General features: G+C 38.6%; 1 protein-coding gene across 4 annotated transcripts in view; it reads right to left on the minus strand.

The window, feature by feature from the left end:
* MYO1B (myosin IB) overlaps positions 1 to 24,795 on the minus strand; it is a 110,475-nt gene that overhangs the window by 45,529 nt on the left and 40,151 nt on the right. For all 4 annotated transcript variants that reach the window (XM_086750891.1, XM_086750889.1, XM_086750890.1 and 1 more), the window contains exons 4-7: positions 15,632 to 15,726; positions 12,514 to 12,618; positions 9,570 to 9,616; positions 7,039 to 7,102 (exon numbers count right to left, since the gene is read on the minus strand). In XM_086750891.1, coding sequence (XP_086607017.1) covers positions 7,039 to 7,102; positions 9,570 to 9,616; positions 12,514 to 12,618; positions 15,632 to 15,726 — 311 coding nt within the window. The remainder of the gene's footprint in view (positions 1 to 7,038; positions 7,103 to 9,569; positions 9,617 to 12,513; positions 12,619 to 15,631; positions 15,727 to 24,795) is intronic.

Raw genomic sequence — 24,795 nt, forward strand, 5'->3', positions numbered from 1 at the left:
TCTGGTTGGCTTACAGTAGGACGCGTTTCAAATATTTTTCAGCATAGCTGAACTACGCTATCGCACAAACACACGACTGCCTGAGAGAAGAGCTGTAACTAGCGCAGCAGGTGACAGCAAATGGAGCTCCCAGTGACCACAGCACCTAACAATATGAAGATGAATACCTCTTCACTATCAAATGTGTTGTGTGACCACGTCACAACTTTAGCCTTGTTTAAACAGACATTTGTGTTTTTATAACTCAATAACTCTACAGCCTCTTTCCTTCCAAAGGTGGTCCTGGAAGTTTTGCACATCTTGATGACAATGTACACAGAAGATACACTCAGACAAGTGGTTGCCACATATTGCCAGCAGCTCATCTTTACATTAGGATGGGGCAGATTACATTTCCGCTTTTGCTTTTTCCATTTTATTCGCTTTAAAAAAAAAAAAAAAACCTAAAATCACAGCTGACCAAGATCTAATGATTGACACTATGTTGGAAAGACATAGATCAGAAGATGTAGCTCTCACCAGCAGCCTCGTGTGCAATGTCTCTACCTCTGACTTCATCTAAGGTTGGGGCTCCCCTCCTTGAGCTGTAGTTCAAACTCAGAGTCATCCTAGTTAGTCAGCCTAACCATTGGATAGCTGATCCTCTCCAGTTTTTAATCCATAACTGAAAGACAGAGGCTAGTCCACCATCCAAGAGTTAATACTTGGGCCGAGAAAGGCAAGGTGAGCGCCAGGCAGTTCAGAGTCATGCTGGCTGCTAAAGAGTCCCAAGCGAAGTGCTGGAACGGATCGCAGCCAAATTTAATCTCAAAGAAATAAACAACTTCAGCTCCTGCGGTGGCTACACACACTTCAGGAAACGGCTGTATTTTCAAAGGATGTTGAAGCAATGCAGTTTGCAAAGTGGTTTGGCTTATTTGGGTTTTAAAATATTCTCACATATAAATTTACTAAAATGCTGTCATAAAAGCTTAGCTACATATCCTGGCGAAATATTATACATAAGCCTTCTTCTAATTACACGCATGCCTTCAGCAGATTTAACAAACTGTTTCCTGAGCATATGCCAAATTAGTTATGTTAGGAGGATAACTGCCTTGGATGTTTCACTGCAGTTGATCTTATTTATATATTTTAGAAGCAAGGAGGTTAACTAGTTGACAGTCAGCTTTCCAAAGTCCCAATATTACATATTCTATCAGCCTTCGTAACTGAGGGAAAAGGCTCCATAAAGTAGTTACTCATATAAAATCAGGTATTTACCTTAGCAAAGCAGCTGCTACCAATTCTTTTAAAATCTGTATTAATTTTCTGCTTTTTTTTTCCTTTTCTTTATGTCCACATGCAGACTGAAATCAGACTGGTAGAAAAGATCCAGACCATCTGCCCTACTCTTAGGAAACGTCTTCCCTTTTTTTTGCCCTAATTAGCATTTTAATAAATCAACCAGAAATACTTTCCTTAAAGCATCTACTGCACAACCAGAAACTTTTGTAGTAACTCTCACGTGCTTACAAGTTCTGTGGATCAAACAGTCAAAGGAGAAGACGCAAAGATGCACATCAGATTTCCACACATATTCACTTGGTAATTCTCATTACAGTGTCATGTCTGAACAGATGGTGCTTATCTATATGAAAACACACACAAGCAAAAAACCCCAAACTCTATACATATTACATTCTGTTATATATTCTATAAAAATCATGTATAGGGACTATCCAGAATTATCTAGAAAGAACATAGAGAACTACATATGGTGTATTTATGGATTAGGTATTCTTTCTGCATTATCTAACAATGCTTCTGCTTAAAGTGAAACTTTTGATGTGTTGTACCTATCAAAGCAACTGTAAAAATTCAATTGCTTTGGAAAGCTCCACTTGGGAAACACTTCTTAAATAGTGCTGTTTGAATCAATTAGATGACTCAAAATCCAACTACATCCCTCAGGTTCTGAAGACCCCTTGTTACTCTTAGATAACACTTGTTTAAATCAAGAGTTCTGTGTAAGCCTCCTGCTAAACCATTCAACTGAACTCAACATAAAAAAAAAAGTTGATGCTGAATACTTCTGCAGACTTTAATGTACAAATTTACATGATTTCTTTTTGGTTACTTGACCCATGAACTTGACCTACGCAGAAAAATTTCGGATATTTGTATTTCTCTAAATACACTAGAAATTGAATCAACATTCAAGAAAGGAATAAGTAAACATTAGAAACAAACAACAACACTACCTTGGTACATTCTGAATAATCCAGGAAAAGTTTGTTTTAGTCATAGTCTCTTCAGCTGGTCATGACTAAGGACCTTTTTAGCTATTGAACCACAGCTACAGAACATTTTCTAGTCACGGAAGTGTCTCACTACACCCACCCGCACTATGTTAAATTATGTTTTCTGTTTTCCTACCTTGATTCTTCAGCTGTCACCAAAAAAAGTCACTGATGAAAAAGAAAATACAGTAGTTGTTTCTCAGGAACTTTTTCCCTTTATTACCACCCAGTTTATAATAACATTTGCTTGAATGAAATGATCCATAAATGTATCAAACAAGAACTAGTATCTGGGCAGCATGTGCAGTGAAAATGCAAGGACTGCACAATTTTAAGAGTGTTAAATCCTGATTACTGAAGTGATGAATGATGTTTAAAAATGAGCTAATAAAAATATTTATTATCGTTTGAGGTTTTTTTAAACACTTCCGAATTTAGGCAAGGCATTGCCTCAGCAATGGCAACTGTGCTAACTGAAATATCAAAGGAGATGCTGGAATAAGTTAAGAAAAAAAAAAAATCAACAAGAGTGAGTATTGCTGTCCATAATGTCTAATTGTAAAATTTGTCTAATGTTTCCCTGAGCAAAGGAGATTCCCAACAGCAATCACTTAACAGATCAACAGCCCGAGCTGTTGACTTCTCAGTAAGTGGGTAATTACTTTTGTCTTTTAAAATGAAAAACAAGTTGTAAAGAAGAACAAGTTGTGAAGTTATCACTATCATTTTGGTGACTTTAAAAAGTTGTTGATTTAGACAAACATCATAGGTTTCTTTCATGTTGTTGTTGGAAAAGATGGTAAAACAGGGCTCCTTCTTAATCACTTGTTGTTTGGACTTGAAGTACACTGTGCCGATTAAAAATGGCTTTTCAAAAGCAGGCGTTACACACACTGCACTTCACCTGCGCCACTGCTGTCTTCTCGTTAATCATTAAATCACTGAAGGGCTTAGGTAGATTCAGAAAGATCACCTAAAGCTAAAACACTATGTATCTTTCCACAGGAAATCCCAGGTGAAATGTGAAAATTTAAGACTTAGAAATATTCTGAGAAAGATATTGTACTTTTGAAAAGGTCTAAACAACTGTAAGCATGAAGCATTTTGGATTGTACCATGCAAAACCATTTCAACCATAAAATCTTAGTGCACACAAATCCAGTCACAAAACTAACGAACTACATGTGCACACAAACATCACCTGGAGTACAAAACAGATGCAGCATCTGTGGACAGAGAGTCTTATTTTAGAGTTGCACAAGCTACTGCAATTAGCACTCATTACTTTGAGAACAAACATACCCATTTTTACATAAAATACATATTATTCTGTAATTATAGAAGAATAGCAATTTCTTTTCTACCTTTCTCCTGCTCCCATCCCCACTACATCATAGTAGTTACAATAAATGGAAACCAAAAAATAGTACTGGTGGTTTCTGTAACTTATTTCCACAATATCGCACTCAGCAAAAGCAATTTAATTACCCAACACTCCAACTGCCTTTCCTCACAAGTGCTCTGGAAAAAAAAAAAAAAATACTGAGCACATAAGCGCTGACAAGAGTGTTCAGAGCAATAGCAGCGACTGTAACCACCCCGCAGGAGGACACAAGAGCAGACGCACCTTGTACTGAATTCAGTGAGAGAAAAATGTAACTGCAACGTACCCGTTTGTAAAAGCCTTTTAGAGGCACAGCATAACTTTAAGCAGGGACTGGTGTTTGTCAGAAAACAGCGATGGGATGTCTACAGTCACAGGTTTGGTGGTCAGAACAGCTCACAAGAGTAATTTGGGCTTCCTAACCCCACCACGCCAATCAGGTCAGCCTGGATGTCAGCTAGCATTAAGCTTGTGTGTCTCACCTTACATGGATGCCGGTATCTTCCATCCATTAGGAAAACCAGCTGGGACCCTCACAGAAAACTAACGCTGTTCAAACATCAAATTATCTTCGGTTTGGAAACTTACCAGTTCTGACTTAATAGGCGTTACACACCTCTTCCATTACAATCCCTTCCATTTATTATTCCCGTTCTAGTTTTACTCAAAAGATTTACCCTTGCTTTTAGAGCACATGAACCACTTCAGATCTGTCAGCTCCTGCTAAAGCCAATGGACATTTCCATTCACTGCAAACTGGACAGGACAGACATGCAGTACGCATTGTCCTGATAATTTTACCCAATAGTTCCATCCCATGAAAGGTTCATTTGTAGGTTAACCCCCATCATTAAGTAGTAAGAGCTCACTGAAGGGCACCAGACATTGAGCCCAAGGGAAAGTCACAATAGCATCAGCCCCTACATGAAGGGCCAGTGGCAGATTGACTGGCCTTTCACAGAGCTGCACAGCATTTCAGAATAGGACAGACCAGACCATCTCAAACAAGACCTTTTAGCCTAATGGGTCTCTGTTTATCTTTACCAGACTGATAAAATTAGTAGCTTGTTTTCATTACCTTTTTTTGCCAACAAAACTAATTGTTCACCGTGTCTGCTCCCGGCCACTCACAGTATGAAATACGGCTCGGTGACACAGGCTGTGATCCAAAAAGCCCACTAACTTCATTGGTGTTTGGAAAATAAGCTCATCAGATACACCTACCTAAAGTTTAATCAAAATATTATGAGATCATCTTCACATCATGTTAACACTGAACCAACAGATGGTCAGAAAGCAAAGAATATTTATGAACAAACTAATCATACTTTCCCTTTTAAGGATAGGAAACTTCAGCACTACTTGACTTCCTACTTGATGAATTAAGATGACAAATCCTAAAATTGACTAAAACCACTGTAAACTGTAAGTGGTGTAAAAGAATTTAGGCCCCCCGATATCTCCAGAATGGTGATACCTCACAAAAGAAACACTTTTGTTGCAATGCAATGCTGCAGATGTATGGAAAAGATCTAAGGCAGGATAACAAACTTGCTTTAAAACTATACAGAATTCAAACTCCCTTTTAAAGAGAGATGGATGGCCTATTGAATTTTGCGAACGTTAAATCAAAGGTGAGATATATTAACACGCAGCTACGGGAACTCAGTATTTACCTGTGGCAAACTCTGTCAAGTATAGGGTGTTTCACAGTTCAACACACCTCAACAAGTAACATCTTTTCCACAAAAGGGCTTACACATAACGTCTTCATTTTTGAATTAAAATTCATCTTCTTCCTATTAGGTATTTATTAAATGTGAGACAATAAGGAGAATGCCTAAAATAGGCATCTTTTAGGAAAACCTAAAAATAAGTCTGCCCTTGATTACATATGTCATCACATCAGTACAATTACATGCAATGTTATAATTACAACATGCAAAGATTTATGAGGCAGATAAACTGCAGCGTAACTATTTGGATTGCCTTTTGATGTGACACAATATTTTAATGAGATGACTCAACACAGTGCTTTCAAAGACAAACTGTTGGATGTCCACTCTACAAAGGAGGGTTCACTTTAATGTGTCTATTTTGAATGTCAAATAAAACGAAACAAACAACACAGCTAGCCTGCTAGAACCTTTTTGTTCACATTTAATTATTGATGAATACACTGAGTATGCTTGGCCTCTAATTCAGTTGACTGCCAAATGTCAACGTTAATAGATGGCTGTAAACTCTTAAACTGTGACTGCTTTGAGTTTCAAGATCTGCTCTGTCACAAAAATCATACTCTTTCAGGCACAGTTCCAAGAGGTGACCTGGTCCAGAAAAAAAACACTTGCCGTATGAAAAAAAGAAAGCAAAACTTATATTTATGTGTGAATTTTTTCACAATGTTTTAAAGTGTTTATATTATAAACAGAGAGTTCAGTTCACCTTGGATGACTGTCATTATTTCACAACCAGTAAAATTCTAGCGGAGTCAAAAGTAATCTTTAGAAACAGCGATGAATTTGGCTGAGCGGGAAAAGAGGTCAAGGCAAGGTTAGTGACACCTAGTACAGTCACTCACTGCCCTCCTCCATCCCTTTTTAAAATAAGAAAAACAAACCAAAATAGCTTTATATAGCACAGAAGAGCAATTTCTTTTAAAAGCTGCATTTCAACTCTCAAAAGGAAAGAAAGTCAAAGCACCCTGGGCTGGCGTTCAGTGCCCACTCTTTCTTCCCAACAAAGAGCTGGTTAAAATCTCTGAATTGCTATAGATTTCGTAGCAGCATCCTCACACCAAGTAACAACCTCCAAGGCCACCTTCGCCTCCCTAAACTCAACAGCTGTTCATCCCTCTCAGGATAAGCCTTTTCCTCTGTTGTGAGGTGTGTCAACATCAGTACAGAACGCTTTTATTCCAAAATACGCACCTAATGGTGATCTGCAGCATACTTTGTATCACTCTTATAATTTACAAAACAGCGTATCTCAGACATCATCTACCATAAATACATGACCCATCAAATCAAGTAATACAGCTGATCCCAGGGATTCAAGTATAAAAAGAGCCATGGATACCCTTGTCCATCTGCTACCAGCTTCAGAGAAAACATATGAACCCACACACATTACTCAGCACCTTTTAAACACAGTAAATTCATTACTCATGCTTACTTCTTCAAGTCTGTTTTCACTTGCTCTAAGGTACACTACTCAGCACCAAAACAACAATAAAATTTAAAAACAGAATTTATCACACAATGGAGATTCAATTAGACAAATGCAGCCGATCTTTTCAATAATTTAACCATCTTCCTTTTTGAACAAAACATTTTAAGCTGTTAATACATGGCTATCAAGAGTAATACTCACAGTTGCTTATAACTCCTCCAAGTGGGTCACCCTTGAAATCAAACTCAATATCCATGTACTTTCCCTGTGAAAGCAACATATTGAAAGACTGCAAGTTCTGTTTAAGAAAAACTTTCTCAAGACATGTTTTAAGAAGTTAGTTGGTAATTTCTTACAAGCTAAAAGAGCAATCTGTAAACCTCCTGTACACTCAGTCAAATTTTGAAAAATAGAAAATGATCCAAAGCCTCTAAGGCAATTGCATTATCAGAGAGATTTTGACGAGACTAGCTTTAATCAAGTTTGCAATGCCACCCAGTAATTTGCTCAGTTTCTAAGGTTCTACAAAGAAAAAGCATGTTATACAACTTTCATCAGAATGCCACAAGCACCAATACTTGTGGCCATGGAGGTGTTACCATGCTGATCAACGGAAGAATGCAGGAAGAAATTCTCTTCCATGCAGCCTTATTTTCCCAGTGTAAAATCATCTCAGAGTGTGAATCGATGCAGTTGAAGGACAGCCACTCGGTCTGGCAACAATTACTGTTAGTAATCACGGGGTGTCTGTCCCTAAGCGTGTGCCTGCCTTGTAAAAGTGATAAATTTCTTTCACTGAACTCTTTCCCTCATAAATCAGGAGACCAGAGGCAACAACTAACAAACTGTCACTGCAAAAGCAATTTCATCTTTAGTCGTACTGGCGCAGTGCTTCCTTGCCTTCTGTTTGAATTTTCCACATCGCAGAAGATCGCTCTGGTCTTTGCATCATTTTCATTTACATGACAAGTGTTTAATGTCGTAACAGTGACACTTAACAGTGACAAAATGGACAGGCCCATGTAAAAAAGGCAAAAGCAATGCAACTCGCATTGGCAAGGAAGTTTAGAAAGATAAAAACTGCTGGTAGTAACTCAAACAAATTCCACAAACCGTGCACAGAAATGATCTCACCACCCTCTGGTGCTTACTTAACAGAGGACAAAACGACCTATTGAAAAGAGAAGCCTTGTGTTTGTACTTCCTTGTTCACTGCATTTAGGAAGAGTTTTCTTTTTTTTTCTCTTGATTTTAATTACAGAATGTAAATAACAAGGCACTTTACATTGACTTCCTCAAAGATATTTTCTGATTTACTGGATATTTTGTCAGGATTGGCTTCACACTATTTAAACTCTGTTCTCCTTGCTGGCAGCTGAGGCAGGCTAGACAGGACAGTACTTGTACTTTCTAGTTTGAAGCTAACTCTAAGCTGATTCAAATTTCTGAGATAAAGAATTAAATCAGATAATTAAATTTTAATTTCACAAGGACTGGGCCAGCTGGATGTTTCCAAAAGTATTTTTAGCTTTGTGTTTATAATCAAGGACTTGAAAGGCGAAACAGTAGTTGGTTGCACTTTGTCCTTGAAAGATTTCTGTTTGCAAGCAGCATCTCTTCTCCTCTTCACTGCCTCCTCTTCCTTCTGTAGTACGTCATCTCTGTCACCTGCATTTTTTCATGTTTTTTCTACCCTTTCTGTCAAAAATTTTCTACAGTGGCTCATATTTTGGCCCTGACCTTGTGTTGAAGACCCTTTGCTCTGTTCACAAGCAAGGGCAATGACAGCTGCAGAAGGAGCACTCACAGCCTTGTGGAACACTATCAACAACCCACGAGAATCACCATTTTCCCAGTGTATTAATTTGTCTTCTGTTGCGTACTGTACACATCTCACATTACTCTCCTGCACACAACTAAGCAAATTACAAAGTCACATTCAGTCTTCTGATTCTAGCAGGAGAAACTATGATGGGTACTCACACTTCCGAATCTCCCAACTCTAGCTTCAATTTTTTTGTTGGTTTTGGACAATTGTCAGTCCCACAATTTCACATTCAGTTTCATAATAAAAAAGTCTGAATTCAACCAATTGATTACAAAGAATATAAGCAGAAAAGTAACATTACAAATGTTTATATCAAAACTAAAGTTGTAAGCATAGAAACATCATAGAAAATGGGAATGTGAAGTAGCACTTTTAACAAAAAATGTATACATAGGGATGGAAAATGAGATCCTGCAGAAAGATCAACTTGCTAAGCCGACCAGTTGCAAGGCACATGGTCGCTGACATTAAAGCCACCAGTGCCAGAAAACTAAAGAAGCCAGCTGCACTGTAATTATGTTTTCATCCGGTCCCAGACTGTCACATCCTAATTTTTTTCAGCCTCTGCTTTGATTCTATGCCCACATCAGAAAACAACAAGATTTCTGACAAGGAGGTGAAACATCTTTTTAAAAGAGGGGCGACTGCTAATAACACACTGCTAACACTCTGGGGAAGAGAACGTGCTTGAAGGTCGACGTTAAAATATCGATTGCTGCTGAAGGCGTTTGCCTTCTCCAAACACCACGATCCTCAGACAATTATCAGAAAGTTCTCTCTCCAAATTATTCATTCCCTCCTTACAGATGCCTTGATGGCTGATACAAGGTAAAACGGGAATAGCCAACAATGTGACACGATCTCCTAAAAGGAATTCAAACTCAGCCTTGAAGAAAATACTTACAAATCTAGAAGAGTTGTCATTCCTCACAGTTTTGGCATTTCCAAAAGCTGGAGAAAGAAAAAAAAAAAAAAACAACCAACAAATATGACAACCAAATCTATCAGGAAAAAACAGTTAAATGTTAAAATATCTATGATTGTTTATATATTGAAAGGAATCGTAGACTTCTGAGAAACAACACCCTGTTCACTGTATGGGTATCAGCCACCGGGGACAGATGGTGTGTGACAGATGTGATCACAAATGAGAAAACACCTACGGAAGTCCAAAGAAGTTCCGTCTCAATACCTCCTTTGTTTAAAAAAGTGAAAGAAAAACATACAAGAGGAAAGGGTTCGAAGACAAAACTGCACCTGGATTGAGCACATATCCTTGGGGTTTGAATCATCAAATTTAAAATGTTATTACCCAAATAACTTTAAATATAGGAAACACTTATTTCTTTTCAATTCAGTGAAAGAAATGAATCTTAGTTCTCAGAACTGAAGATGGTAAAAGATGGAGGCCAGAACTGAGGAAATCACAGAATGACACTTAAAAATTTTTTGCATGGGACAGTTTAACCAATGCTTTGAAACTGATTTATTTACACTACTCCTACACATTTATCCTAACTTAAGCTGAATATTAATCAGCTGGACTAAGTCTGATTGACAATGAAAGCTTAACACGCACTTTTCAGTTTGACCTAAATTAGCTTTTTAATAGTTTGGTTTTAATTTCTTTAGCCCAAGTTTTCTGACAAGGCAAACTCTCCAAGAAAGGACTTCCCAGGGCTACATTCAGATAGGCAGCCACCAGTGTAGAACATGGGCAGGACAAGAAGTCAGACTGGAGGACGAGTCGAGCTCCAAACATCACACGTTGAGTCAAATAGGAGTGTCCCCTACATTATTAAGTATAGCACTGCTACTCCAACAGGAGACTTTATTTATCCCAGTATTTATTTATATAGCATATATATTTTCAAAGATCAAGTCAATGTTTTTTGGACAGAAATAAATACACGCTTTTAGGCTTCAACAAACTTGTATGAGTAGACTTATTCTTGATCAAAGAACTAAAGCCAAAAGGAAAAGTTTGTTGCTCCTGAAGGCCAAGAAGAAGTGAAAGAATTGTTTTTAAAATCTTTATGCCCTGCAATAAATCATCTTTTCAACAACCAAATCTCTGAGCCGCATTTTCTTAAACAGAGTGCTGAACAGTAGAGTCATTTATAACTGCACAGAATCAAGCACAAGCGTTCCATTATAAAGCATGAGACACATTCCTCAAGTTTTCCCTTAAGTTCATTGTTTCTAAAAGTTAATTTACAGTAGCAACTGCAGTTAAAAAAAAAATTCCTGTAAGATAAATTATGCATATGTAACATTTATGTCATTTTCTTGCACTGGAGCTCGACTGAAACAGAACTATATAACCAAAGAAAAATAAATCTAACCACAAATGCTTAATTTCTGTCTAAAATGTATATATATATAAGCAACCAGGCTTGCTCAGCAGCCTCGTGGAATAATCCAGAGTCCTACCTTCCAGAAAGCTAAATAGGCAATTACCAGCGCACCAAGTAGAAGAAATAATACCTTAAAATGATAAGGTACTCTTTGGTAAGCTCAGTCTATTCCTCTTGCATTAAAAGAAAGATTCACAAATCAACAAGAAATCCAATACTTTTGGCAGTCCCTGGAAAACAGTCTAGCTTTGGCAAGAAAAACCTCTGTACTTCCCGGACTATTTCTGTCTACATCTGAAATCTGCCTTCCAGAACAGTGATAAAAGCAACACGGCTCTTCTCTGTGAATCCAAAACAATGGAAGTCTGCAATCCCCCCATTCAGATTTAAGTAGAACGTATCTGATCAAAGAAAGTTTATCCAGTATTTTTATTATTCTTAAATTTTAAGACTGCATCCTTCCTTTACCAGTCTTTGCTTACAATTTTTGTTCTCTGTGCAGTCAATGACAACATTTTACCCATCCAGTTCACCACTGCTCTCAGCCCACTTTTGCATTCTCTTCCCTTTTTTTGATTTTTCCCTCCTGTTCTCACTTGTTCTCATTTGCTCCCTATAGACTTCAATATAGATAGCAAGGCAATAAATAAAATGTCGACACTCAACAGTCTTACAAATATTGCATGTCATCTGGCCATAATGCAAAATTATTGTACAGCAGTCAGGAGAATTGGTCTCAGCACCACAATAGCTCAGAGCACTGTGGGAAAGACAGAGCCAGGAACCAGCACAATAGACCTAAATAAGTCAACGCTAACCAAGGCGCTTCTGAAGGCAATTATTAGACAATGGAACAAAACTGGAAGCTTTGAGGATCATATAAGCCTATCTCCAGGAAAAATGAAGATCCTGTTTCTGGCAGCCAACATCTTTAAATTAAGATGACTAATTAAAAAAAAAAATCTTTCATGGGAGAGCAGGAAAGGTAGCTGTCAGGAAGACAGGACAACAGCCACCAGACCCAGGGAACAACAGCATGCGTATGGATTGGTTTAGTTTTTTCTAAGATCCATTTCTTCACTCTTTTTTTTTTTTCTAAAAGAAAAACAATGCTTTACAGAGCTTGTTTGTTTACTAGAGACTATAATAATATAATTTGGAAGGAAATGAATCAGAGGGACTGAAGTTAAGTCTTTTGATACAGCCAAACATCATCAAGGCAGGGTTAAGAAAGGGTACACCCTCAGAGAGCAGCAGGAATATGACCTCACTTCCTAAGTTCTCCCTTCATAAAGGAAACAGTTTTCTTCTCAAGAAATTTTCCCCCTTACTGAACAAAAATCTTGTAGCTGTCTTCACAGAAAGCACTTCCTATGGTTTGGGACTCCAAATAACAATGAAACAACAACCGATACAGTTTTCCAAACCAGCTCAGCAGGAACGCTGATACACAGAGGTAATATGCTCGTACATGCTCTTTGAGATTCTTACCTTCAAGAACTGGATTTGACTGCAAAAGTTGTTCTTTTACTTGATTAACCTCTGCCCCTTTTCCACACACAGCAGCTACATACGACATGACAAGTTTGCTTGCTTCTGTTGGGGGAGAGCAAAATAAAACAGTGGTAAGTATGGGCAAATAAGCCATAAAGTGATTTGCAGACATGACCTTCATCGCATTTTCACCATGCCAGACAGGAACTGTAAGCACATTTCATTTCAGTTTTCTTCTACATTGTTGTACCATCTGGAAAGGAGGAAGGAACATATCCTGCTACGAGACCCATGCCATTACATCAGATTTAAATACCTCGCGCCTTCCCAAGCTAAAGAAGCCACCAGTGGATATGGCACCCTACCCGCTACTTTTTCATTTAGTGTCAGTAAGAGGCATCCAGTAAGAAAAGAACATTATCTCCAGCTGACACATTGGAAATGTCTTAATCTAGCCTGAAAAAAATAGGCCTGAGTAGTTTCAAGATGCAAAATTAAATCAGTTTATAAAAGCAGATACACAATAAGTGTAAACATACAACACTATACACATGTAATTACAACTCTGAACTACACTACAAGTAAATTAATAACTGCAACATCACACAACATTATGCAGCCTGTTTCAAAGTATAATGAATAAAAGTAAGGCACTCATTTAAACAGCGAAACTAATTTGAAATTTTAACAAAGTCTGGATCAAGTTCCGGGTTCTCAAAGCTGTGTTCGTACGGGTGTCAATCACCCATGTACAGACAGAAACAACTATTAAATAATCCATCCAACCCTTACGTTTTTGCTGGTCAGGAAAAAGAGCAGCTGAGAAAGGATTCTGTTTATAAACAGAGTCTGTGATGTTTAGTATGATGCAAGGCAGTGAAATTTGAGGCAATAACAGCTGATATACAAGGTAATGACGAACAGCTGGAATCCCTACCAACTCAAGACAGCGGCCATAAAAGACCCATTACTTGTTCTTCAGAGAACTGTTACAAATTTAAGGGTTTCACTTCAGGAATGAACTGACAAACAAGAACTTATCCCTTGGATTTCTGATTCTTTCCTATTTAATCAAATTTGTTTGCTAGTATTAAATTACTATCCCACATTGCAGAGTAAACTGAGAAACCTGCAACACAGGAAGCAAGGAGCAAGAACCACAGGTGTGTTCCTGAGGCCTCCCATCTTCTTGAATTGCGCCTCAAACCCAGCTCTCGTTTTTAAGAATCCGTTCCCTTCAGAGCTTGGAATGATCAAATTATTTTATCTGATATATGTAATAAAACAGTCAACATCTCTAAGTAGAGCTACTCAATCACTGAGAGAAGAAAGCACTGAAGCAGCAAATAAGCTATTATAAAATAATAGGCGTTAAGACAGCACACAATGACTTTGTGTGATAGGCTTTGGACATCGCTGAAAAAAAAACAAAGGCCCTTTCTTTTATTAGGAACTCTGACACCAGGAAGGGAAGCATCACCTTAACATCTAAAAACATTTAAATACACTATTCATTCTAGTATTGTACCATGTTTTCTTGCACAATGTTACTATTGATTAGTAATATAAATATGCAATGAAAGAGGAACAAAATTGGAAGTCATTAAAAAAAACCCTAACTGATGACAGCTCAGTTTCAACTCTTCCAGCCCAAACATGCCAAGTGTTCTGACTACCAAAAATCTCAGTTATACAAGATCTGTACTAACAAGTTTGTTTGCTCAACTTAGGAACTTCCTCTACATGACTGACTACTTTTTTTTTTTTTTTGCAATGATAACCTGACTTCTCAGCTAATAGCCTCATTTCAGCAACAGTGGTTACATCAAATGTTAGAGAGAACAGCACAGACTTTGAGTCAATTATTGACTTGAATTTCAAACCCTATATTATCCTTTATAAAGAAGGAATAATTCATATTATGTCCCATATGGCTATGAAAATTATAGTACGGTCAGAATCTCTACAAAAATCTAATCTACCAGAATATTATCTACAAATAGAGAAGTTCAGAAACTCAACACTGCTACATCTTTCAACTGAATAAATATACAAATGAACAAAAGGTGGACCTCAGTTGTACGAGGTGCTTGATGATTCACAGTTCCTGAGGAAATCAAGACATCAAACAATACCAGTACAGAACTCCTTTCTAAAGTCTGAACTCCTAGACAGAACCTCTAACAATCATATTTATAAGAACTTTATTATTTTAATATATACTTTTACTGAACATGCATGCGTTTTCACATTATTGAACTAAAAAAAAAAAGGATTATACTACAAGATTTCAAGACCTGCCTTTCAATTGGATGCCACTTATCAGACAAAGGAAAACAAAGATGAAGCCTACACTTCACATTTTTACAAAAGGCTTGGAAAGTAACTTCTTATTACCCACTTTAAGCCTTGCTCAATATAAGCATAAAAAGCTCCACATTTTCTCAGATTCAAAGGCAAAATCTCTTAAATTACATGGAAGCAGATGCATGCATTCCTACCCGCTATCTCTTTTGCAAGTCACCTCAGTTTTAAATTGTTATTTCAGAAAATAACTGGCTTCCTTCTTTTTTAAGGTCTACCTAAAATATTCTGCAGTTATGCAATCCTCATGTGATTTCTACCACTCCAGTCTAAAAATTAGCAGTCATTTTCAAGGCAATTTCAGCTTTGCCTGAGAAACACAGTGTTCTGGCACACAAGCCAATCTTAAAATTGCAGCTAAGCACAGCATGCAAAAGACTGACAAAATTTCCAAAGTAATCAGCAACTATTATTTATTTTCCTTGGATAAATAGCATAATCCAGTTTAAATGTATGTATTTATCAAAAGGCATGCAAAAGTATCAAAGGATTGTCTTCCAGTCCAGAAGACCAAGAATATTCAGTTTTCGCCATGTTCATGTTTCTCACAGCAAGAGTCTAAAAGTTTTCTGGCCCTTGCAATATTCCATCACAAACTAGCATTACTTTGGTATGACTTTGCATACTGATGAGGATAACATTTTCATAAATGATTGGATTGCATCATGGTGATAATGTGAAAAAACACACTTTGCAAGCCTTTAAGTAACTCTAAATTTAGTTTCTGAGTAAGACCAAAACTGCTTATTACCTGTTTTTCCAGCTCCACTCTCCCCTGTGATAAGGATGCACTGGTCTTTGTCCTGGTCCCTTAAAGATCTGTATGCTTCGTCTGACAGAGCAAAGCTGCAAAGAAAGAGTCAATTGAGAATTAGATAAAACAAATACCAACCATAACTACAACCCGTCCTTCACATCCAGGCAGGGAGGGGAAATCAAAACAAACAAAAAACCTCCAAGTACTAATGTTCTAAAGTGGTGAAGCATTCATTTTTCAGAATATAAAGAACCACAGAAGCAAAATGGATCCTCTTCCTCAGTGGCTTGTTTAGACCTTCTCCAGGAACAAGCAAGCACAATCACCAAGTTCTTCTAAAGATAGTGAGCTTAAAACACATTAACAAAATTTCAGGGAAATTTAGATAGCTTTCTTCTTTGAACAAAATGTCACATTCTTCATTGAACAAAAATGTCAATGCATCAACAGAATGTGTTCTGTCTGAAGACATTTAAGAAAAAGGAAACAGGAGAATCCTAAGCATTAACAATACCATAAGCTGCAGCTTCTACTCTGAAAAGTATGAAGAAATCTCAGAACCTTATAAAATATTAAGCATGTTCAGCATTCGAGTATTACTGGACTTCTGCATGAACATGCAGAAGTGTTTCCCAATAAGTGTGTTCTTAACTCAGTAAGGGTGATGTCATGCAGTGAAATTAAAGAATATGGTAAGAATCATCACCTTTCCTGTACCAAAAATGTCTTTCCATGGAGCTCAGAACACCACGACCCTGAAACTACCGGGCTGCAATTTGAATCCAGATATGCTTTCTTGCCATGCAACAACATACATTTTGGAGGAATGCTGATGCGTTACCCATATTTAGTTTTCTTTAGTAGTAATTTTGAGATGGAGAAAGAGTAATATTGATTTTGTTTCAACTGCATTTTTCAGTTCACGGAATAAAGGACTCTGCAAACTGAACATTAGAACCCATTGGAAAAACTGAAATAAGTAGTATTTGAAAAAGGACAGAAAACCACCGTCCAAATAAAAAGGCACACTTGCATTATTACAACTTGAAGAAAAAAATCTGACAGCCAAACACGTAATATTTTTACATTAAATAAACATACATGCAACAGACCAAGAGGTTTGTCAGATTACTGCACCTAGTAAAATATTTAATGTTTTTATGAATTTAAAAGTGGCTATTGTTTATTACTTACAGTAAACAAACCATCTACGAAAAATAGAAACAAATTCTCAGGTCAGTATAAAATGCATAATCATCGCAGGTTCAATGCACGTTTTAGAAACTTGATTCACTATTCTATGACAGTTCAGGAGCTTTGCATTAACCTGATAATTACAAATAGATCAAGTATTTGCTTTGAATAACGAAGCCATATAGTGCTTCTACAGGCAATCACAGCCACTTTACAGATAAGCAAGCTCTTTGTCACGAAACTAGTTTGGGGTAGCACAGACAACACAATGCAAGTAGAGAGAACCACACAGAGCCTTTTCTAGAGGCTCCTATTGCCACAGCTTGAAAGCTTCAAATATTAAACTAGATATACTCAAATTAGTTCATATTTATTGCTACCACTGTTCCTTAGCTCAGGCAGTTCTTCCCAGCTTCTCTCCCCTAAAAAGTTTATGGAGAGCACGTCGTATTGTGCCAAATTTATCATCACATCTACACGCAACACCATTTTTACTTCCTCATCAGTATTAAACTCATCTCATATTTGCTTATTTGGATTTGGGGTTTGTTCACTTGTTTGTTTTCATGGTCGCACCATGTTATCAGCTCAGCCATCTCATAAGAGACCACCAAACCAAGTGAGGGGTATTCAGAAAAGGCTGGAAAATAGGTAAATGGAATACCTTATGGCTCCTGTGCTACTAAAAAAAAAAAAAAAAAAAAAAATCACACCTTCCCCTCCCTCTCTGGGTCTTGCCAACGATGCTCACATATTGATTCATCCCTTTGCGTCCCTCTCCTGCAGCACATCTGCCTGTCTCGTTGCATGACCAGCCCAGGGCTCCACCTCTCTCACTGCCTTTCTCGCCAGCTTACACTAAGGCACTAAATTGCAATTTTTCTTTCTGCACAGATGGTTGGGACATCCACTTAACAACCACGATCAAAGGTCATTAACTCCTTTTGATAGATATACCATTGAACGTGAATTAAGACTGATCTCTCAAGACTTAACACTGCTATGGTGATTGAAGCATTTGAACTCAGTAGTTCAACCAGGGGTGAAAACGTGTTTACGAGAAAGCAGCAGGCTGTAATGTTTTTAGCATTACAACGAAGTCCATTTGCGAAGTGGCCAACATGCTGGAGAACTAGCTGCTGAGAGACCATGACACAATTTCTGGCATCCACTTCACTGTCCGGAATCCAAACTACAGTAGCAATAACACTTTACCAGACTCTCTTACAGGACATATTTAGGAAATGAATAATACTTGTTGAACGTTGCTGCAGATATACTTGTAAATTGAAGAGTACAATGTGCAGCACTCAGAAAAGCTTATTCCAGCACACATTATGTTCCCTTCTGTAAGGGGAAAAAAAAAAAAAAAGGCAAAAAAAAAGAAAAAAAGCTGTGGGATGAAGAGGAAAGAAATAAAGCTGCACGGAGCATTTATGGGCCATATGAGAGAACGTTAATACTAACGCTGAGGTTTCCATGGGTTTGAAGACTCTTAGATGCTTTTCAAACTTACAGATTGGATGGCTCATTCTGTGCCTGCTGTCCTTCAAACAATCGCAGCTATCAACTAGTATTTCACTGTTGAAACAACTTTCTTGGCAGTAGTTTCACACTGGAAAATGAAGCCAGCATCAATCACAAGAAAGTATTCTCTCTGTTGATATACTGAGTTACGAGTTAATCAGCTTAGTAACCATTCATCCTTTCTAATACACTGATTTTTAGTTTCCCAACAGCCCCTGTTAAAATATATTTTATTGCTAGATGTATTTATTAACTCTGCCTGCACTGCATAGTTAAAAACACAAAATCATGCTTTTTCTCCTCCCTCAGCAGAAAAACTGAGAGTCTAATGCTGCAACGAGGCCTCTGAAGTTGGAAAAGAGAGTGGGCTTTCATCCAGTTCTGGTTTTATCCAATCTAGTCAGAGATGCTTGCCATACATCATTTTCCCTCCAATCTACACAATCCAGCAAAGCCTAATACTTCACAAGTATATCAAATGTTATCTACTACAGACGAAAGAAAATAAATAAATTGACTCAGTTCAAAAAGTTTTACGCACACACTTATCAAAAGTTACCTAGTAGGAGTGTTCTAAAATCTGACTCTGACGTTCCAGCCAACAATTCAACTGGAGGAGGCATAAACAAGAGCGTATTTAAATAACTAAGATTTCTTTGTCTTTCTGGCACTGCAGAAACAGCATTAGATACATTTATGTCAGAGCCTGAACAAAGATCTCTAGCTCAAAGAAAGACAGATCTATTCATTTGTCACGTCAACTTTCATGGCACACCATTACATCTCAGAGTCCTTCCTATCTAGTACTGCCTTGTATCTTTGGAATAATTAAAAAAAAACAAACCCAAACCACAACTTTGTGTCTTCTGGTTCAAACTATGTGATCCAAAAATATAATTTCATGCTATTTCCTGCTTGTTACAAACATATAAAATAATGTCACTTAAGGTCATTTTAGTTTAACACATTTTAATGATGCACAGACCACAAAGAATCCTTCTATACTTTTCCTTTCAGCAACATTAAGAGAGACGGCTCTGTAAAGTCCACATCTGCAACTATAGGTTTAAACCACATACCACTCTTTGAGGTACCTCACAATTACAGAGCCTAAGTAAAATTTTAGAATAGTTTATAGTTTAAAAAGCAGTTATAAACCATCTGTTTTGAATTAGCTGGTGAGTGTGTCAGCAGTGTCATTTACCATACCTTATAATAAGCTCTCCTTTGATTTCTAGGTTTTCATGAAAGAAGACGACATTCTCCTACCACAACAAACACAGAAATATTTACTGGAGTTCTCTTTTAGCTAAGGTGTAAGTATAGAAGCAATCTGAAATTGAAATGCCACCCACACCTACCTCTGTAAGAAGGCTCTGCTTTTTTATAGCATAGCTTTTTTAGCCGCACAGCTCCAGATGGCCAGATCTGTCACAAAGTCCTAATCCAAAAATTCTAACAAAGGGAAAAAGCAAATAGGCCTCCAAGGCACATTTCCAAGGGGCTCCAGCAATTTTCAGCAGCACAACAGCATCTCTACGCTCTAACAAAACACTGAGGTCAGGAAGAGAAGAGCAAGATTCCGACCCGCTCACCCCGAAACACGCATCAACTGCTAACACTTCATTTGAACGCTCAAGATTGCACCCACAATTGCACCAGGGGTAAAAACCTTGCTCTGACTGTCAGAAATCCAGCTCATGGCAGCAACTCTTCTCTTCTACCATCTTTTTCCTTTAAGCCAAAGTCACAAGGATCAGTATTTGTCAGCCACTGGTACTTCTTTCTGTTACCATTTTCATTCTTCCCCTCATTGCCCTTAGCATTCTCGATTAACAGTAATTAGTTAACAGAGTCTTAAACTCACTCTGATTGCTTTTCTCATGCACTAATAGAGTCAATTCCCTTCCTCCCATCTTCACTGCCTGTCGCTTTGATTCCAAGAGTCTCGGTCCCTATTTTAAAATATCTATTGCTTAATCTTGGCTTGTAACCGTCAACTCATTTGCTACTTTCAAAGGAAATTAAGAAAACCCTTCTTCTTGACTTTTCCAATTCCTCATGAAGTGGAGCCCTGCTACCGCTCAATGTCTGCTCATCTGTGTCTAAACATTTTGGCAGGATACTAGAAGTCAGTGCTTATCAAAGGCTAGATTAAAAAGAACAGCAGTAAAATGTAAATTGTACATACATTTTTTTAATGTAAATGTTACCTAAAATGTATTTTATATTAATTCTTTCAAGTTTATTTAAGAGCCTCATTTATATCCCTTCTCTTTCTGAAAGCAGGAGTGCTCAGTAAGAGGGTAACAGCAAACAAACGATTTCCTCCTCTCACAACATGCAGTTGTGATCAGAATTCACAGTTAGTCTGGGTATAAAAAATTCCTAATAACCTGAGCACAGGAACAGTGCAAGCACATTTTATAAAGTGCTTTGAAGTTTCACGCTGTAAATTAGCACTATTTGCTATGTATGTTCCCCCCGCCCACCGAAGCTCAGTGGAAAATTCACCACTCAGGAAAAACAACCGTAAGAGATTAGTTATAGTATTAGCTCATAGGGCAGAATCATTTCATCTAATTGCCCTAAGGATAAAATGTGTACTCCCATTTTCCATAATTACAAACTGTCTCATGTTCAGCACTTAACACATCTGAAAAGAAAAGGTTGATTAGCCTGCCATTGGAGTGAATAAAGTAACAGCTAAATTGATGGAGCATCGCCTAGGATAGACCTCCACAGGCAGGCAGCTGCTCTTTGAAAAGTGCCAACCAGGAAAAAAACCCCACAAGTTTAAACACCAGGATAAAGAGGTGTGCTAGGACAGATGGAAAGCCTTTTCGCCTATTCATATTCTCCAATTTTATTTTCCTGGTGAGCACAGAAACCTGTTTTATCAACAATACTGTATGGCTAATATACAGCAGAAGGGTACCTCCTGCATACGTTTCCCACTTTGTTATTCATGTTAGCAACTGTGATGTTATTAGACGCAGAATAAAGCCCAAAGCTGTGTAAATCAGCCCATGTGATTTGTGAGAAGCAGCCGTAATTTATGGAAGGAAAGGGAGAGAGGGGAAGGGAGAGGGAAGAGACAGACAAAGCCGCTCTTGATTTGCAAGAGTAGAACACTTAAAAACACAGGCTAATGTTAAGGCAGAGAGATTTCTTTTCTGTTCCAGCAGACTGGGAATATCATATACCCTCCGATGACCACATACACACTGCGGGATTAGTAGAAGAGTTGATTCAGGCCAATATTCTGAGGTCTGAACAAGAGGAAGAAAATGTCCTGTCTGAAAAGAAAAATCTTTCTCAGGACGGAGCAGATTTCAGACGTGTTCAATGGACTTTGCCACAAAAATCTTCCTATAGAGAGGTCCAGCCAATGCTTCTTCCCCAAATACCGTGCCTGCACAACCTCACAGCGCACCGCAGCCCAGTCTGTCCGCGATCCTTTTCCCTCTCACAGGGTGGCACACACTTCCCCTCCAAGCAAGTGGGAGGCTTTAGCAGTTTTGATCACTTCCTTTTTACTGACAGTCCAAAAAAAATGCAGTTTCTCAAAAACCAACAGTGGTCTTTCTCCAGCACCGTACACAAAAGCCAAAAACACAGCCCACAATTTTCTGCCTATTTCAACAACATCTAAGGCATCTCTTTAGAGCTGTGCATTAGCACAGTGGAAAACAAGAAACGTCTTCTACCAGGAGCCTATGACCCAGCTGTTGCATTGTTTTCCTTCAACTGATGGAAAACAGGATCTCCAAAGCTGAGGACGACTGTGCCACATTCTAATCCAGACTACAAAACAAATTCTCCCTCTAAATTTCGGGAAACACTATCAACCCCAGTAAGCACATCCACATCACATTCAACAGCTCAGTCCTGCAAGCCAGCAGCGAAACATGCCCAGCAGACTGTCAGGAGAGTGGCTGGAGCGTGGGTCCAAGGCTGGGTCCTCCACAGTAACTTAATACGGTGGCAGAGCGGAGCAGCGGGCAGAGCTTCGGTGCTGCAGATAACTGAGCCAACAGGTCTGTCTCCTGTCCTGGTAACACGTTAACCATGGAAAGCCCAGGAGGGCATACCAAAGTGAACTGGCATGGACCAGTGCCAGCTGTAGACACCATAAACACCTGCAGCTGCAGACAAACAACAGGTATAACTCGTGACTTAGTGTGCTAAGGAAGGTAATTAAAACAACAAACTCTGAACTGTTGTCAGCTGAAGTGAATATACTACATAAACCAAGGCAGAGGATGGAGAAGCAAGTATCTCCATGTCACAAGCTTTTCAGAAGAGCAGCTTGGCTTGGATTCCCCCTTGACTAGTCCCATTCCCTGGAATGCAATCAGCCGGCTAGATGCCACATAATAACCATCACCTCCTCACCCACTCCCGTGGCTCTAGCATGAATGGATAACTCCCACTTCCAAGGCACAGCATCAACCAGATGAGCTTGTAGCCAAAACAATCTCTCGCCCCATAAACCGGGCTGCGCTACCCAAGGCAGCCAACCAGCTCCTACACAACCACATGGGAAGATGCAGCTGGGCCTCTTACAGACCAACAGCAAATCCGGCTGCCGCAATGTGCACTGAAAGGATTTTTATTTTCTTGGGGGAAAAGGTATTTCTCTTTACAAAAATAGTAACTTTACTGGGCTATGATATCCTTGAAGGGAAGTACAGGAAGTGTTTTCTATTGTTTTATTAAACCCCATATTTAATTAGATGTAATTTATTTCCTAAGATAAATCAGCACGTGTAAGCTTGATTTAATGACTGCCTAAACCAGCCAACTCCTTACACTCGGTGGTTTTACTGCAAAAGTATACGGCTACCAAAAAGGTTCAGCGTACTCTGAATCAGAAGCTCCAGACTTTTCCTTGAACTGGGAGCCTGACTGCACCACACAAGCCTGTGGCCACCTGCAAGGGAAGCACAGTTTCACGGCACACCAGAAAAGCCAGTGGCAAGAGACTCTGATTTCTCCACAGACCTTCAGCAGCTTTGCAGTCCCGGGGGTTGGGCTTGTAAAAATTAGGATTTGTTCCATTGACAAAGACAGTCCCCAGTTCAAATGGAGTAGCAAGAGGTCTGACAGCTGAAGAGGACAGTGAGGAAAGAGAGGTGCAAGCTGATTTTCCTTGCTTGGCTTCTCTCAGAGTTGAACTAGAGGACACAACTTTTTGAAATCTCAATTTACTATTTCATCGACATACTAGCAGATTTGAATTGCACCTCTGAGCTCTTGCATATATGTGGAAATGAAGGGCTGGTGGGACAGTGAAGAAAAAGGGGAGCAGGGGAAAACTCCCCCTTTCTGTGCTGAAATATCCAGACTCTCAGTATTTTACAGAGAGTAAAAGTTTCTGCACCTAATACAGGTGTCTGAAAATTAGGGAAGTTTGCTGGTCAAACACACATTCAGTTCATGTCACCTTCAACCAAATTTCACATAAAATAAATCTTTTTCTACAGAGTAAGTTATGCTTTGAGTATGTTGCTGCATGGTGTGAACAGCACGCTAAAAATAAACTCCCCCAATAAGACTGTAACTCATCTTGACTTGGGTGGCTAAACATAATACGTATTCCATCAAAATAAAACACTGAGAAACAATTAGTCCTCATTTTTAAAACACTGATCGTGGCCAAACACAGTTCCTCACAATTATCCATAGCTATTTCGAAAAACCAGGCCCGGAGCACAGCTGAAGTTAAATACTTAGAAGACAAGACTGTGTAACCCTATTAGAGGAACTATGATCATCATAGCTTGGCTTCTCCTATACAATGGGGATATACTATTCGCAGCGTTTGGTTTTTTTCCCCTTTTTTTTAAATTTATTTTTTAAATAGGATGGATCTTTGGGCCTTGTAGTTTGAGCTTGTACAAACCAGTGTCAGGGCACAGATGCTCCATGTAAAAACACCAGTGACTTTTTGATCTCGCAAATGAAACCACAACAGGGCTGTACTGGTTGCGGGGCTTTCCGGAGGCAGAGGAGGGGGGAGTGCTGCTCTTACGATTTCACATACTCAGGTCACAGAAAGCCACATGCTTTCAAAGGTCTCATCTCCCAGGTTATGCACACTGTAGCATAATTGAACTCCGGTATGCTGCACATATCTGAGAGCTACAGCATCTTACATATAAAGATATATCTTGGAGTAACTTCAAAGCTTTTTCTGGTGAGATGGGTAAAGATAGGTCAGCCTTGCGTTAGTGCAATAGACTGCAACGGAAGGCAACAGTTTGCGATCAGAAAAAAACACCAAGCACTTTGCCAAATTCCTATTACAATGCTGAAGAAATAGGAGTATTATCACATCCTCACAGCTATTTGTAAGCTGAAGTAAGTTACTACTTATCAGACTTGCAATATAGGCTCTAACACAAAAGCTAGCACACAGCTGCCAGTAAGTT

This window comes from Chlamydotis macqueenii, chromosome 6 (assembly GCF_036417535.1).
Source record: "Chlamydotis macqueenii isolate bChlMac1 chromosome 6, bChlMac1.mat, whole genome shotgun sequence".
Classification (NCBI taxonomy): Eukaryota; Metazoa; Chordata; class Aves; order Otidiformes; family Otididae; genus Chlamydotis; species Chlamydotis macqueenii.